The 18,424-nt window shown below is 41.9% G+C and overlaps 1 protein-coding gene across 1 annotated transcript in view; it reads right to left on the bottom strand.

Moving 5' to 3' along the window:
* COL4A4 (collagen type IV alpha 4 chain) overlaps positions 1-18,424 on the bottom strand; it is a 100,290-nt gene that overhangs the window by 69,571 nt on the left and 12,295 nt on the right. Inside the window, exons 4-6 of the mRNA XM_058533115.1 lie at positions 5,290-5,424; positions 4,275-4,319; positions 3,199-3,315 (exon numbers count right to left, since the gene is read on the bottom strand). Coding sequence (XP_058389098.1) covers positions 3,199-3,315; positions 4,275-4,319; positions 5,290-5,424 — 297 coding nt within the window. The remainder of the gene's footprint in view (positions 1-3,198; positions 3,316-4,274; positions 4,320-5,289; positions 5,425-18,424) is intronic.

Raw genomic sequence — 18,424 nt, forward strand, 5'->3', positions numbered from 1 at the left:
TTGTAAGGTAAACTTTTAAAAAGCATAACATGTTCCTTTTGGAAGGTTTTTGTATGTAGATGCAAGTTTGTTTACTTAGAGTATTTTTAAAAAGTGAATGAAACACTCAGTGTATTCCTTTTCCCCCAAAGTTTTCCTACTTGATATCTTAATTTCCTACTTAATATCTTAATACATCTTAACTTGGTTACCACATAAAAATCCTACCATCCTCATATATCAAGCTTCTACGAAGGACATACAGATTTCAAAGTTAATTCCTCTTAGAAAAGTCCCTGACTTTGCTTCCAATGAGAGATACTTAACAGTTTTATGGTAAATTGTGTCAACAGTTTCCTTGAGAAATCAGATTTGCCTATACTGTACAGGCAGTCCTTGCTTCACACAGTTCCCATAGGCACAAATTTCAGTTCCACAGTTGACTTGAATTGCCCCAGTCCTCCAACAGACTGGTTCAAATTTCAGTTACCACCATGTATTAACTGAGCTACAGCATAAAATACACACTTCACTGCTAGCTTGTTAGCCCAGAGATCACTACATAAGTAACAGGTGTGAATCATGATCACTGACTGATCATATCAGTCCTTTCAAAGTCTGTTGGTGATTGGTCACTGCACATCTGTTAATCAGTTCACACACACACAGACAGCAAAGTGTGTGTGTAGTGGTGTTGCCCCTTATCTCCCAGCGATAAGCCCAAATGACATTTCATAAAAACAGACCATTGAAAGAGAGAATTGATCAACAAAGATGAAAATGAAGTGAGGAAATGAAAAATGATAATGCTGGAGATGAAATTCAAATAGAATATAAACAGTGTCATAGAAGAAATAGCTGATGGTGAGAATGTTGACACCGCTGTCATTGGAGCCAGAGGAACTTAGTGAAGACAAACTTATCACCATAAAAGATGGAAGTGGTTGTGAGAAAAAGGATGAAGATGCACCAGAGGAAGTGACACAGGAAAAGAACTTCATGTTAAAGGAACTCTTCCAAATATTTCACAACCCCAGAAGCTGATCCCAACTTAGAAAAGAGTATGACAAATCAGCGAAACGTAAAAAACATATTCACTTGATATCATAAGTTGCATGACAAGAAGAAGGCAAGCACTGTTCAAACTACCTTGATAAGTTTTTATAAAGAAATAAAACACTTTAATTCTCAATGTTTCTAATGTATTAAATTACAGTGTACTAAATAAATATTAGTTTTTTAATAATTTCCATATATATTTATTATAACTGATAGTAAGAGAGTTTTTAATGTTTTAAAAAACATTTTAAAGGTCATGGAATAAAAGTAATGTTTCTCATTGGATGTTAAGGTTGCTTTGTGTGTTTTCAGCTTGCATGGTTATTCTCTTTTTTTTTTTTTTTTTTTGTGAGGAACATCAGCCCTGAGCTAACATTCATGCTAATCCTCCTCTTTTTGCTGAGGAAGACCGGCTCTGAGCTAACATCTATTGCCAATCCTCCTCCTTTTTTTTTCCCCCCCAAAGCCCCAGTAGATAGTTGTATGTCATAGTTGCACATCTTTCTAGTTGCTGTATGTGGGACGCAGCCTCAGCATGGCTGGAGAAGCGGTGCGTCGGTGCGCACCCGGGATCCGAACCCGGGCCACCAGTGGCGGAGTGCGTGCACTTAACCCCTAAGCCACGGGGTGGGCCCCTGCATAGTTATTCTTAAAGTTTCACACTACTGTGCAGTGAGCACTGCCAATATATGAAATGGGTCAAAGGAAAGAAAGTTGCTTTGCAAAGAGAATATTATGACAAGCTTCAGTACTGTGGTCAGTACTACACACTGTGTTAAGCCTAAAATCGAGAAACTCTGCTTTCTTGAATGTTCATAGACACTCGATAGAATGAGGTTTGACCCAATTTGAAGATCTTAACAAATGTGCATTCACCAGACTGCACTCAAGCCTTCAAATGGCTGAGTTTGAGAACAAAGGGTGGTTGAGATGCTTAACAATGACAGCCAGTTGTTCTCACTTGATACCACAAAAAAGATGTGAGTATGGAAATTCTTTCTGAGTTCTGTGTTCAGATCAGTTCCACTAGGATCTGGAGCAAAAGGAAAACTCATGAGAAGAAAGCAGGATGACTGTGGTAGTGAGGATAAGAAAACTTCTTAGAAGGAATGTTGAGAAATGATATTTATTCAGGTAAGTGGAAAGGCTAAAAAATAGTCACAGAAAATGAGTTTTGAAAGGCCAAATCATCTCCAACCTTTATTTAAGCGAGAAAAAGGAAAAGAAACAGAGAGAAGGAAATACAGGAGGTAGAGAAAAGAGTAATTCTTGCTGAAGTTATGTTTAGATAAAAGTCCAAATTTTTGAAGAAAAATTAAGAGAGGTAACGTTTTCTCAAGTGCTGGATATTGTTAACTGTTTCTGGACCTCCATTCTAAACACCTTCCATTTATCGTTTTCTATTATGGGGACTAGAAAGCTAAAAGCTACATTTCCTAGACCGCTTTGCAACTAGATGTGAATTAGGTTCCACCTGGGAGATGTACTTAAGAGATTTGGAAGGCAGAAGTGAGGAAGACATCCTTTTCCTGGCCCTGTTGTTGTTGCCAATCAGGAAGGTAGAAACTTGAGTGTTTGTTTGCTGCTGTCTCGACATGGGGATGAGAGGCAGTGGTTATGGTGCAGAAGCAGCTTCCTAACTTCTGGATCTCAGCTAAGTATGAGCCCTTGAAATCAATCATCCTGTGGTGGCCCCTGAGTTCCACTCCTCCAACCATTACAATAAGTGCCAAATTCCCTGTATTAAATTCCTTTCTGTTTGAAATACCTAGAGGGGTTCACATGTCTGCAGTGAACCTTAAATGATAAACAACATAAGTTTTGCTCACCCGCCTCCCTGCTCCATTCCCCCATCCATCCTCTGCGGAGCAGCCAGGAACATCTTAATGGAACATCAATCAGATCACACCCCTGCCTTAAAGCTATCCAGTGCCTTCCCATGTCATGGAAAAGAAAATCCAGCTTCCCTCCACTGTCTACAAGTCCCCAAGTGTTCTAGGCCCTGCCCACCTCTCTGTCCTCATCCTTGGTCACCCCCATTTGTTCACCATGCTCCCAGCACACTTGTATTAACTCCATTTCTTGAACACATCAGGCCTGTTCCCATTGTAGGGCCTTTTCACTTAAGATTCCCACTAGGACGAACTGTGGATGTCTTACTCGGGGACCTTCTGGGCCAGGAGCACCTCTTTCTCCTGGAAGCCCTGGATCACCTCTTGAGCCGTTGTAGCCATTTATGCCAGGTTTGCCTCTGGAACCAGGAGGCCCTGGGTGCCCCTACAGGAAACAAAATTATAGGTGAAGTATTTTTGCAAGAATACTATAACACAAAGGTTAGGCAATATGGAGACCAAATTATGGCAATTGTGACTCACATGTTGTTTAATTTTGTAAAAATTCCTTCCCTACCCACAAGTACTATGCAGTATAGTAAAAATAAATAAATAAATATGAATACAACCCAATTTAAATTAATTTAGTTTGGAGTATTCTGGGAAACTTGAGAGGAAACCAACCTCAAAATCCTTAGAAAAGACTCTGATGATTGTAAAGCACCCAAAATACCTCTTTGTTCATTCATTTGGTTTTTATATTGGAAATGAGAGTCTTAAGCCCACTTCTGCTGTTAGGACTTACCAGCAAACAAAAACTTTTGGTATGAGTATACATTTATTTCCAGAACATTGCACTTGATATGACAAGTATATCTAGCTCCTATTGTGAATGGTTTTTCTCTAATCTGTTTGGAAACCTTACTCTTCAAGTAAAGTGTTTTGGTCTTGGAGTTATTACTATACAAAACTGAAATGCAAACACCCTTTCATGCACTAAGATAAGAAAATAAAGAAGAGTTTGTCCTATATATGCATATTTTTTGAACATGCGATTTTAAGAGTTTTGATGAGTGTTTTCTTAACACTCTTTAAAAAAGTTCCTTCTTTAAAAAAATGGAGAAAACTAGGGGCCGGCCCGGTGGCGCAAGCGGTTGGGTGCGCGCGCTCCGCTGTGGCGGCCCGGGGTTCGCCAGTTCGGATCCTGGGTGCACACCGATGCACCACTTGGCAAGCCATGCTGTGGTGGCGTCCCATATAAAGTAGAGGAAGATGGGCACAGATGTTAGCCCAGGGCCAGTCTTCCTCAGCAAAAAAAGAGGAGGATTGGTAGATGTTAGCACAGGGCTGATCTTCCTCGCAAAAAAAAAAAAAAAAAGAAAAAGAAAAAATGGAGATACTTACAGGTATGCCATCCAAACCTGGAAATCCAGGAACACCCGTTGGACCCTAAAATCCCAGAAAATAGAACAAAGATATAAAAGTTACTAAATTATTAGGTTAACAAGTTGATTTCCTTGAAAACATGAATAACTAGTAACGCTTTTAAAAAACACTTAGCAGTCATTGTCACCTATTTTTACATTAATGAGCTTAAATACCAACATTTAAGAATCAACCAGGGATAATTCGGTACATGTGTGTGGTGATGGGTCGTAATTAGTATTTTAGTGGTGAACATGATGTAATCTATGCAGAAATAGAAGTATAATGATGTACACTTGAAATTTTTACAATGTTATAAACCAATGTTACTGCAATAAACAAAAAATTAAAAAAAAAAAAAAGAATCAACCTTTTGTACTTTTCTTTTTGTACTGAGGAAGCCAACTTGGCAGTATCAATTCAAAGAAAACATTCAACACCCTATAAGCCAGAAATTCGACTTCTCAGAATCTATCTATCCCAGAGAGACAAACTCTTACAAGTGCACACAGGTAATTTAGAGGATTTTTTTTTTTTTGCACTCTTGTGCTACACAAAGGTGGGGTAGGATCCCAAATTCTCATCAACAGGAAACAAACAGTAGTTTTATCCACACTATGGCATATTATGCAGTATTTTTAAAGGATTCAGTTCAATCTACATAAGTTGACATGGAATGATCTCTAAGCCATATGGTTGAGTAAAAAAAGAAAGACTCAGCATGATATAGATCATATTACTTAGGTTTTAAAAAAAGGTCGTCAAACAATACCACTCCTCACTGTGTACACTCATGTATTTAAGTGAAAAGAAAAGATCTAGAAAGACATGCTCCTCTGGAAAGGGATTAGGGAATGAGAGCTGACTATGGAAGAAGAGTTTAGACCTAATTTATTATAAGGTGCAAGTAGGTACTACTTGAGATTATAAAAAATCTGGCATAGTGGTGCTGGTGAGTGGTTAATAGGAATCTTTCATTTAAGAAGCAACTCACCTTATCTCCTTTGTCACCTGCTGCTCCAGGAGGGCCACTGTCACCTCTCATCCCTTTCTCTCCTGGAATTCCAATGGGTCCTGGAGGTCCCAGGGGTCCAATAGGACCCTGTGGCCCTGGTGGTCCTGGTTGACCCTAAGAAGGAAGAGTAAAGAGGGGTTGATTCTTAAGTAGCATCTTCTACCAAAAATATATGGTCACTTGAGCTTACAGAAGACCGAAAAATTAGAATTTGAGCAGATTCTAACAATAGAAGCACAAATGATCAATTAACTACAGTAATAAGAAGCAGCAACTTTGCCTTTTTCAATCTGAATTTGTCATACGATAAATTTAAATTACTGCTTGTGTATACACACACATACATAAACTGATTATGGTTCTCTTACTATTTTCATGCTGTCAATGACATTTATAAATCTTGAGCTGTTTAGTGAAGTAAGGAACTTAAAAAAAAAAATAATCAAAGACTTATTACCAGTATGTTAGTGACACAAGTTAAGAGTGAGGAAAAACTGCCAGATCTTTTATTTACTTCAAATGGCTAATGATTTGTCTGCCCTTTTAGAAGGAAATATTTCTTTTTTAGCTCCTTTTACCTAATTTCTTATTCATAATGTGGAAGTAGGCTCTCCATGTGACATTATATTTATGCAATCCAACTTTCCATGAATGAAAAGGTCATCTCTTATTTTAGGTGAAGAAGTTTCATGAGCTCAGTTCACCCCTGAGCCCACTGTGGGAACATTTCTGGCACAAAGATGAGAAACTCCCTTCTAGACTGTTCTGCACTGCATTTATGTGGACTGACCCGTCGAATCAATGCTCAGCTGTTGCCTGTGAGAGGCAGCTGCGAGTCTCATAGCTCTTTCTATTCTGGAGTCAAGAAGTTTGGCCTCAGAAGAGCACACCTCCTTGTCCCCCCATGATATTGCTTCCTTCTCTCTCTCCACAATCCCTCACATACATTTCCCTCCAGGACTGAAATTTTAAATGTTGTGGATTCTAATATCCTACTTTTCTGTCTCAGCTCAGACTTCTCTTCCAACTTCCAAGCAATCATATCTAGCTGCTTCCTTAACATCTCCTTGGATACAATGGTACCTCCAGCTTAAAAAAATAATTTAAAATAGAACTCTTGATTTTGCCCCCAAATATGACTCACCATCTACCTTCCCTGTCTACCCACCAAATCCAGCCAGAATCCTGGGAGCCATCCTTAATATACTTCTTTCTGTCACCTTTACATTTAATTCATGATCAATTGGTACCATTTCACTTCCGAAATAGATCTGAAACTCACCCACCTCACTGTCTCCGTTGCCGCTGCCCTGGTGCAGGCGAGCATCAGGGAGCCTACTGCTCTGGCCTCCTAAATGGTCTCCCAGCTTCCTCGACCCTCCTCCAAGCCTCTCTCCACAGAACAAGCCCAGTGACATTTAAACAGAAATCAGATCACAGCACTGCCCTGCTTTTTAAAACCCTTCCTTGTCTTCTCACTGCAGGGAGAATAAACCTCATGCTCCTTACCTTCCAGGCCACACAGGGTGTGGCCCCGGGTTCCTTTGCACCCACGTGCTGTGCTGGCCCCCCACTCACTACTTTCCAGCCATGTGGCTCTTCCTGTCTTAGGGTCTTGTGTGCTTTCCCTCTGCACTGCTCTTTCCCCACGTCTTCACAATTCTTGGATCTCCACCCAACTGCCACCTCCTTAGAGGCCTTCCTTGATGCCCCTCCTCCAGTGAAGCAGGATCTTCAACCATTCCCAACCCCATTAGTTTCAATCAGGGCGTCCTGTCCATTTCCCTCTTAGCATCTTTGCATTTCATATGTTTAAATTACATATTTGCTCATCAGTTTATTGTTTGCCTCTCCAATTAGATACCAGCACTACAAGGGCAGGGATATTTGCTCACCAGTTAAGTCTCCCATCTCCCATCTACTACAGCCTTTGGCTCAGGAAATTCCTTCTGAACAAATAAGGGATAGATGAACTGCAAGTGACTATGCTCACAGACCAAGCCTGACCACCCATCTGACTGGACACACTCCACCTGGGCCCTGTGTGGTTAGGAAAGTGATTTTTGTTTGTTTGTTTGTTTGTGAGGAGGACCAGCCCTGAGCTAACATCCAATGCCAATCCTCCTTTTTTTTTTTTTTTTTTTTGCTTAGAAAGACTGGCCCTGGGCTAACATCCATGCCCATCTTCCTCCACTTTATATGGGACACCGCCACGGTATGGCTCAACAAGCGGTGTGTCAGTGTGCCCCTGGGATCCGAACTGGTGAACCCTGGGCTGCCGCAGAGGAGCGCGCCCACTTAACCACCTGCACCACCGGGCCGGCCCCAGGAAAGTGGTTTTTAAACTTTGAAAAAAGTAATCCTATCAAATGTAATCTTTATGACATATAAATTTATTTTATACATTCAAACTTATTTACTTTTTATAAAATAATCAATGTACAGGAACAATGAGGCTATTTGAATGAACTCACCTATCTAAAATCAGGGTTTCTAAATGTTTTTAGATTCAACATTCAATCTTTGTCTATAATTTGATGTGGGTAGAGAGTATCTTTGATTCCTATGGTTTTTTAAGTAACTTTGCAATCTTAGGATAATATCTTTACATTAAATAAAGAGAAGCTTTATAACGAGAAGCTTCTAACAAGGCTTTCACTGATGCAAGGTGATTCGGCTGCACATCACCACACACTGTGGTGTCTAATGTGCTCAGTTGTGTTGTCTAATACATTTCAGAGCCCAGGTTGTATTTCATTACACTTTGAAAACAGTCTTGGTATTCATTTGAAGCCAGGATGTTCACCTGTAATTTTTTGTGCTTCTTAAAATTTTCCAAAGATTTAAGAAAAATCATTTTACATCCCTTTCTCCTCCCAAACAACATAGATAACTGTATTTGATGAGCAAGTCAGTCTTGGCATGTGGAGAGAAAAGCTAAATGAATTTCAGGAGATACTGGCTTAGATCAGATCTCTTAAACTTCTGGGCAATTTTGAATAATTAGTCGTCAACTCCAAGCGTGCATAGGACCATGTACAAGAATATAGGGCTGCCCCTTGAGGGTTAGGGTCCCAGGGCAATATATATTCTGCAGAGCCCCACCTATATAAAAATCAGAGTCACCTGAAATCAGTGTGTCAGCACCACTCTGGCGACCCAATCTCATGTGATCCCATGAACGAAATCCTGCACTAGTAAGTGGGGATGTTCTGTTAGCCGGCCACCCTCCTGAAACCAGGGCCCAGCCATGAGGATCCAGACAGGCTCATAAGCAAGAACCCCAGAGCTCCTCACGTGGTCAGCCCCACATTGGATAAAGGGTCAGAGAGCACTCGGAAAAAAAGAAACAGACCCTGGGACCCACCAGGTCAAGGCTGCTGGCCTTGGTCAGGCCCAGACACAGGAGAGAGACTGGGCGGGGCCCTGCCTGAGACATGGGCCCCAGGGGCAGGAGCCTGCTTGCCCGGTCTAAGGACAACGGTGCAAGAATATTCACCACAACATTATTTGTAATAGCAGGATAAACTGGAAATCCATGAAAATCTGCCCAAACAAGACTGACTGAATAAGTTATGGTACCTTCGTACAATGGAACAGCACACAGCCTGTCTCAGGCTGGGGGCCCCAGAAGCAAAACACAGGACAAGGAGTCAATGCACACGGTCTGTTTGAGAATCAAAGGAGATGGGGTGAGAAAGCAGGGCTGTGACACAGAGAAGGGAAGGCAACCCATAAGGGTCCAGTATCAAGCCAGTCACCATTGTGCGGGCCTGAGGGAAATGTATAGGGCCTGGACATTAAAGAGAGTGAAGGAAATCTGTCTGCTCTGGCATACAACATCCTCGCGACGCTCATGAGGAAGAAACAGAGGGACTGAGCTGCCAGGCTCTGCAGTCAGGCCCCTGCATTTGAAGCCCAGGCCCACGCTTACTAGCTGTGTGACGCCGGGCACGTTTCTTAACCTCTCTGTTCCTCAGCATCTTCATCTGTCAGTGGCATGTGGATATAAAAAGAATAATGCAAGTAAAGTGTTCAACATAGTTCCTGGCACAATAATGCTAGCTATTGTTATTATACATTATTATTATAAATAGTTCACTGTCAAATGGGGAAAAACAAGCCATATGCCATAAGATCCCAGCTGTAGAGAAAAAAAGGACACTTTCCCTAAATATGTGTTTATAAATGAACATTTCTAGAAGGATATATAAGAAATGGCGTATTGTCATGTCTCAGGAGCGAAAATTCAAGACTGGGCGATGTGACATTCTATTTTGTGAGCGTCTTACCATCAGCAAACGTGACTTTTATAATAAAGATTAATTACCATTTCTCTTTCACCATTAAGGTATTGACTCAACAAACACTGTTGACAACAAGTCAAAATTGCACTTTATTTGTACTTTCCCTTTTCTTCATGCTTTTTCATCAACATCATAATAGCTACTATTTATTGAGTATCCATAAAAATACCAAAAGCTTAGAATTTTCAAGGAAGCTTAAATGTACAAATATTTGTTACAAAAAAGACAAAAATAACATATAAAATATAATTATATGGGCACAAACCATTTGGGGTCATTTTGAGGGCATGTCAATTTACTCTAGATATTGCACGAATTCTAAACTACAATCTAAAAGTAAGAATAAATAATGACTTCAGCGAACCTTTTTTAACTATGTTAATTAATCTTACTTACTTAATTAACATAAGTTAAAAGCTTCCATTTTTCCTAAATGTAAGGCTCAGGAAATAACTGCTTTTTCATTAAGTTTGGGAATTAAGTTTTCATCTTGCATGTAATTTATACAAAAACTCCTCAAAGTATCTTTTGTGAATGCTGTACCTTACAATAATGTGTTATTTAGAAATATAACAAAATGCACTTTTGAACATAAAGGGTAACTGAGAAAGAGACAGCCAATTAACTGGCTATAAATCTCTTTAATGTGTTTCATTTTAGGCAGGCAGTGTTGTATCCAGTGAGCTAATGGAACTTTGGGGAGAAAAAAAAAAAAGAGTGGAAATGTTTAACACAGCGGTTAAACATGGTGAAATTCCATTCATTATAGCAATGTCTCCTGATCTGAGAAAGAGCCATCTAAAACACTTTCAAAAAGAAAGAAAACAAGGAATGGTTATTTGCCTTATTAAATGTTACTGATCCCCCCTTTTTCGTCCTCATCTGCTCCCTCCTCCTCTGACTCGGATCTGTGACACGGACTTCCTTGTCATTTCTGAATGAGCTCTGTTCTTTCACAGACTTTGGTGTTCTGCCCCATAAGTGTCCCTCCCATTCCCCCCAAGTCATCTCTCAATGCTCCCATGGGAAGACTCCCTCGCTCTCCTGCTCTCCCCACACACTCCCTTCAGAATTAGATGCCTCTCCAAGATGCTCCTGTAATAACAGTTCTCACCTGTTAAGATGATCGTCTCTTTATCACCCCAACCCCATACCCACTGGACCATGAGCTCCTGGAGGGCAGAGTCTAGGTGTCCAAGGTCATGATGGTAAGAAAGGCAGAGAACAATAAATAATAAAATAATACTATCAGCCCCCTCCACACCATCACCCAAGGGAAGACGTGTGTAAGTGAGGAAAAGGAGCTGCTTTCTCGTGTCTCTGAACTGCCATCTCCAGAACTTTGGCTGATGGTAGATAAGTGGACATGTGACGGACGTGGGAGCAGAGCATAACCTCACACCGCGAGCAATGGCCCTGAATGCAGTCATGTTGGCGTCTTTTGTCGCTGAGATGTAACACACACATTGTTATCCCTTCATTTCAACCATATTAAACAGCAAATACAACTTCTACTTTGCAAGTGGAAAAACTAACATAAAACACTAAATGCCTGCTTTTTTACGGCCATTGGAAGACTTGGTGGTTTGTCTTATATTTAGTGCTGTTTCTTTGTAGTATCAGGTATTTTACTATTTTAATTTTTAAAAGAAATACACTAAACTTTGTATAACAGTACTAAATCTGTCAGAAAGCTACTCACGGAAATTTCCCACATACCAATGTTTGAAACAATCATTGTTAGTTCACCCAATTTGAGTAAATAATTTCTCCACAGCAATGTAGAGAATAATTCCATTTTCATTAAATTATTTCCTATAAAAGGAGTCAGTTAAAAAAAAACTATTTACAAGTAAATATTCGAGCTTACTTATTTATGGGGCTGTAATAGAATTAAATTCAGGATGAACAGGCATAAATAACAAGCCATAAAATTCATTTCTACAACTAGAGAATCATCAAATAATCATAGAAATTTTGTATCTTTTAAAAAAATGTTTAAAGAAATATTTCACTCCTAACCATGCACCCACCACCCATGAACAATAACACAATATACAATGGATTAGTACTCTGGATGCAGACTAGCAAAAAGAAAAAATGTCCGGTGGAATGATGTTCCGACGTACTTTCCCTAATTTTGTTTTTGGCTACTGTGTACACAGAGTTGCCTCTGCGGTTTACGACTTTCAGTGAGAGACAGTGAAGTCAGAAAGCAGATTCACTGAATCCAGAAATGACAATCAACTGGACAGCTGAGGAAACTTTGGCATGCCAGGGGAAGACACCAGGTCATCTCTTTCTTTCTACCCAAAGGCCAAGCTGATACTGTGTCATCAGACCTGTTAGATGCCCCTCCTGCCTGTGGCTACAACGGCGTTGGGCTCTCCGGCCAGCTGTGCAAATAAAGGATGAAGGCAATTAGAGCGGACAGAGTCACACGCCTGCCCAGCCCTCTGAGGCCAGAGCATTCCTTTAGGATTCTGTCCCTTGTTTATCGTCCATGTCAGGCACGTCTCTTGAGCAGGGCTAAGATCAAATTATTTTTATTCCACAACAAGTTGGTAGAAGAGACAACTGATAAGAGGATATGTTCTTTCTTAAAACCAAAATTTTCAAATCAGCCTCTTGTGCTGCCACTGATCTGCTCTCTCCCAGGGACCAAACTCTTCAGGAGTGACAAAAATCTAAGAAACTCTTTGTCATTTTAGCAGTATGAGGATTGGGAGAAATAACTACAGATAGACAACTACAAATATGTGTACAATCACACTTTTTTCTGCAACTGCTCTTTCCTAAGTTGAATCAGTGCACAGCAGTATAAATAAATGTTCATTCATTCATTTATTAATGAATTTATTATGAATTTATTTTTAGTATTTTATAATGAATTTTTATATTTTATTATTTTATAATGAATTTTTATAATGAATTTATTAATGAATTAATGAATGAATGAACAAATGAATAAGAAAGATGCTTTTATTATACTAATTACACAGAAATTTCCAAATTGCCATTGGCCCCTAAGACCATGACACTGATCATCAAAAGTATCACAGGAGGGGCTGGCCCAGTGGTGTAGTGGTTAAAGTTCTGTGCACTCTGCTTTGGCAGCCCAGGTTTGTGGGTTCAGGTCCCGGACCTACACCACTCACCAGCCATGCTGTGGCAGAGACCCACATACAAAATAGAGGAAGACTGGCATGGATGTTAGCTCAGGGACAATATTCCTCATCAAAAAGAAGTGTTGCAGGAAGAGGAAGGCTTAATTATTAGCTTATTTATTAAGCTTGGTTGTATGCCTGCCACTCTCCATAACTTATCTCATTTAATCCAACCAGCAACCCTGAGAAATGTGGATTATTATCCCCATATAGATGAGGTAAGCCTCTTCAGAGGGTATAACTTACTCAAACTCACATACCTGGGAAGCTTGAGTTCATACCTAGACCAGTCTGTTTCTCTCCAAAAGCTCTCCTCTTCCGCTGCCCCAGCCTGGCAGAGTGGAGGGTCCCTCCACTAAACCACACTCACTCACACCATGCCTGCAGGGACATTTCAATTGCTTCCAGACTCATCCTATTTTTAAACTTTTAAAAATTTATCTCAATGTACTCTATGTTCTTTTATGAAGTTTTTTTAGAAAATGATAGAATTCATCAAATTAATTAAAGATCTCCATTTTTGTGATTCTCAAATCTAATTTTCTAGTCCCTTCCTATATCTCTGTTTTGAGAAACCTTCTTGAATCTTCTTCCTCTGTTAATTCACACTTATCATGTCAGAAGTTGAGCTCATCACCCCCAAACTGGTTTCCCCGCCATCTTCTTCTCTGACCCAGAGGATGGCAACTTCGTCCTTTCCATCATGTAAGCTCACCCCCCAGCTGTCAGCTTGGCTCACCCTCTGTCCCTCATTCTCCATGTCCACCCCCTGACCAAGTCTATCACATCTTTCTTTGAATTAAATCTCATGTCTGTCTCACTTTCTCCCCACTGCGGAGACCTGGGTCATGGTCTCCTCGTCTCACGTGGGTTATCCAAGCACCAGCGTCCCTCGCTTCCTCAGCCCCCATCTTCTCCCCACTCCCACATACAACCGTCAACTCATCTTCAGTCTTACCCTCCCTGAGTCACTGCTTGCATCAACACCTGCAGTGGGTACAGTCTACCTCCCACCACCCAGCCAACCCTATTCCCTGTGATGTCCACAGCTACACCCTCTGCTCCAAACACACTTGTATCTTCTGTTTGCCTGAAGCGATAGCAGCCTTTCTCCATCTGTGGTTCAAATTCTACCTTCTTCCAATCAAAGCGATGATGATGATGATAATTATAACCATGACTATTCGCTGAGTACTTACTCTGTTCTTGGCACTGACATGGCACTGAACAGTCTTCTCATGGAATCCTTACATCCATAAAGCAGAAAGTCATCCCTGTATCTACTTCTTTATTCCCAAACGAGGCTCAGAGACATGAAGCAAGTGACCCACAGCCACTCAGCTATCAGCTGGGGAAGCAGAGATTCGAACTCAGCTCCTCTGACTTCAAAGTTGCTGCTTCCCTTTTTACCCCAGTCCTTACCAATCTCTCTCCTACAAACTCTCATATCCTCCCTAAAACAATTAATACCTAAATAGACTCAACATCTATTTTTCGTTATTGTTTTGTGCATGCTACTTTAATTAGTATCTGCTTGGGGTGATGTCTTCTAGTAAGATGTTTGAGGCCAGGGATCCACGTGCATTTTTATTAATGCACTTGGCCACTGCCTTGCACAGTATAAATTCTAGACACACACTCATGGAATGCTGACTAGATTAAGGCTTCTATAGGAAAAATTAACAAAGAAGCATTTAGCAGCACTCTTTCACCCTCTTTAATGCTTGACCGTAATTCAATGATTTGCCACTAGGTGGCACTATAACATCACTTAAACCCTCAAACAGGACTCAAGGTGCACCATAAATCCTTTAGCTCGTGCCTCCAGAGTTTTCCCCTGTTAAGGAGGAAAACACCGTTGGATATCAGGAAGGGTTATGAAAATAAATAACAAAAAGGTGTTAGAGTAGACAGTGCAAGGAGACAGGACTTTTCTTGTACCTGAAGTCCACCTCACTTGTTAATGAGGGGATAAATTGGTCAATTTAGCCTGGAGTAACACTGACGAGGGATTTTCAGCTGTGTTCTTAAGAGGCAGCATGGTGCGGTGGAAAGAATATCGCAGCGAGAACCACAAGACATGGCTTTGCTGCTGAACAATAAGGTCATCCCTTGGACCAGGTCATCCAAGAGCGGTTTTCCCATTTTTAAAGATGGCATAACGTCAGCCCAACATCATACACCTGCTGTGGGAACTGAACGAGGCAGTGTTGAGAGCTCGTGGTAGGCTCCCTGACGCGCGAGAATCCAGCTGACCCTCCCTCCTTCTTCCTCGCTCTATTCTCCTAGTCTCCCTGCCCCTTGCCCTCTCTGTGTTTTCCTCCGACCTGTGTCTTCTGGGCTGGCTCTCCTTCCTCCTGGTGGGAGGATTCTCCTGCAGCTCCTCAGGGTTTCCCTGGCCTCTTCTCACTTTCTCTTGGGCAAACTCATCCATTTCCGTGGGGTCGATCACTGAGCAACCCCTCCATTTCCCTCCCGAGCCCAGACCTCTCTTCTGAGCTCTGGCCACATATCCAACTGACCTCAATCTCCACGGTCCAAAACTGGACTTGTGGACTCATGACCATCCCCTAGATGTGCTCCTGGGCCATACACCACTGTCCACACAGCTGCTCACGCCTCACCTGGGAGTGCTCCTGCCTGCCTCTAACAGCCTACCTCCAACCATCCCACATGCAGTCTCCCTCTCGTTCCTGTCAATTCTGCCTCCTGAATATTCCTGACACCCATCCCCCTCCTCCACGCTCAGCCGCTTGCTAAGCCACCATGACATCCCACCAGTGGTGGCCTCCTAAGAGGTTGCTGTCCCTCCACTATGTTCTCCAAACAACAACCAGAACAATCTTCTCATAACGTAAAGTCAACCTGCTTCCACCCTTCTTAAGATCATTCAAAGCCTTCCTTATTATCCAGGAGAACCTGTTCTGCTTTTCCAGGTGCATCTCATGCTACTTGCTCCTCACCTACTAGGATCAAATCTTTCTGCCCACCTTGCAGTTCCTCAAACATGCCAGCCCGTCTCCTTCCTGCGTCGGGGGCTGAGGAGAGGCTGTTCTTTCTGCCCAAACACTTGCAGTGGACTGAATGGTGGCCACAAAAAGATATGTCCATGTCCTAACCCCTGGAACCTGTGGGTATCAACTTAGATGGCAAAAGATGCAATAAAGTTAAGGATCTTGAGAGGAGGAGTTTATCTTGGATTACCCACCTGCGCCCTCAGTGTCATTACATGTACAGAGGAAGATCTGATACAGACACACAGAGGAAAAAGCGATGTGAAGATGGAGGCAGAGATGGGAGTGATGTGGCCACAAGCCAGGAAACGCCGGCAGCCACCAGAAACGGGAAGAGGCATGGAACAGATTCTCCCCTATTGCCTGTTATAAAGGGAGTACGCAATGCCCTTGCTTTTTGACTTCTGGCCTCTAGAATGGGTGAGAAAATGAATTTCTGTTGGTTTAAGCCACCAAGTGTGTGGTAATTTGTTACAGCAGCCCTAGGAACTAACACGACATGTTTCTCTCAGGCTGTTGCTAGGTGGTCTCTGATGCCACCAGATCCAGCTGAAGTGGACAGCTCCCTCTGCACCCCCCCCCCCCCCAACACACACTGGCTCCTATGCAAAACCAAGCTAGGGCAGCAAATTATTCACCCAGGGAGGGAGTAAGGATCTTTGTCTTTTTTTTCCCCAATGCATCCCAAGCATCTAGAACAGTGCCTGGTGCTCACCAGGCCCCAGAAATAATTGCTGAAGGGTGAATCACCATCTCTCCTGCTGGACTGAGAGCTCCAGGCTGCGGGGACTTTCTTCATTATCACTGAGGCCTCACAGCCTCATATGCCTGGCACAGAGCGAATGCCCAACAGCTATTTTCTGAATGAATGGAGGGAATGAATGGTTATTTGCTGAATGAATTGCAGATAAGATTGTACAACAGAGGAGTGAAAAAATGAGCAACTTGGAGACACAGCTGTCTCCCTGTGGATCTCTTGGCAACTTATTGAAAATGGTATTTGGAAGGAGAATTACTTTTTTCTCTCCTAAAAACGCCATAATTCAGCTAATTTAGTGGGATGTTACTCTTGCCCTAGAGAGGTGTTCTTAGAGTCACAAACACGGCTTCCTATTTTCCTACAGGGGACACACCCTGGTTTGGGAGACACCATATTTCTCACCACCGACAAGGCTGCCTTCCCTTTGGTGATGACCTTGATCCTCCCAAGTTCAGCGGAGTCCCACATTTGCTGAGCTCTGCGCCCGCCTGGCCTCGTGGACGCCGGGTCGCAGAGCTCAGCAATCATCATTGCTATGGAATTGAACTCCACAGGAGGAGACCAAAGGCTCCCCTGCAAATCGCTGGCAATTTAATGAGGTGACTGATTAGTGCAGACACGCCATAATCTACCTTCAGACCCAAACTGCAACTAGGATTCCCCAGCGAGGTTGTGGACACTTGGCCTGTTTGGAAAATAATACATTCTAGAACAGAGTAGGCAAGTATAAGCTGGTTTTCTCTCCTTCTTTGTCAAGCACAAATGCTAGATTTAAAGAAAGAGTATGTGTCAGCCTACTGAGAGCCATGTTAGCTAGTTGGAGTTATTCTTCTGTATAGATATCAGCTACTAACACTTCTACCGCTGTGATTAATAATAGGCCAAATAGTATGAAATGATAGACATGTCTCCTCCCCCTGCCCCCAGACCCCCACGCCCTGTTCAGAAATACTTCCTCAAGCACCTGCATAAGAAATCCTACAACTGAAGATTCCTTCTTTTAACTTTTGCAAATTTTCATTCTTCAAATATCAAAGTTAAGGGGCCAGCCCCATGGCCTAGTGGTTAAGTCCAGCATGCTCCGCTTCCGTGGCCTGGGTTCCCAGGTTCAGATCCCGGGGGAGGACCTACACCACTCATCACACTATGCTATGTTGGCGACCTACATACAAAATAGAGGAAGACTGACACAGATGTTAGCTCAGAGTGACTCTTCCTCACCAAAAAAATATATATATATAGCAAGGTTAATATTTCTGACAGAGGGAAGACGTTAACAAGCTAAGCCAGAATTGTAAACTGGCATCTGGTGGGCTGAATTCTACCAGGAAATTTGTTTTAATTCTTAGGCACTGTGTTTCTTCACAATTCTGAATTCTGATTCCTTTACATGACAAATGGATTGTCTAGCTCCCCGTGGTCTGTCCCCAAAGCCAACTGTCCTATCCCCGCCCCCCCTCACTCAGGTTACCTGCTGTCCCCTGAAGGCACTGGAGTTTGTTCCCTCAGGCAGCACTTCATTTATCAGACAATTCTCCAATAGAGACAAAATGAGTTAGGGAGTTAGTTCTTGGAGGAGAAAGACATAGCAAGAAAAAGAAGAAAGCAAAACCAAAAATCTAAGGGGCTGGTGAAAGACCAAATTTGCCAACTTCTCAGTTGCCATTGGAACTTACTTACATCAAAATATAACATAATTGACTTATGTGAACTTTGGGGCATAAGAATGATTGCTCTGAACCATTTATCAGGCTATAGTTATAATGTGTGCTAGAATACAGCTGTATGAGTGATGAAGAGATTAAGTTCCAGAACTTTGTGTGCAAATAATTTAATGATATGAAAAATGTTAACAGTAATTAAAAT

This window comes from Diceros bicornis, chromosome 37 (assembly GCF_020826845.1).
Source record: "Diceros bicornis minor isolate mBicDic1 chromosome 37, mDicBic1.mat.cur, whole genome shotgun sequence".
NCBI classification, from domain to species: domain Eukaryota; kingdom Metazoa; phylum Chordata; class Mammalia; order Perissodactyla; family Rhinocerotidae; genus Diceros; species Diceros bicornis.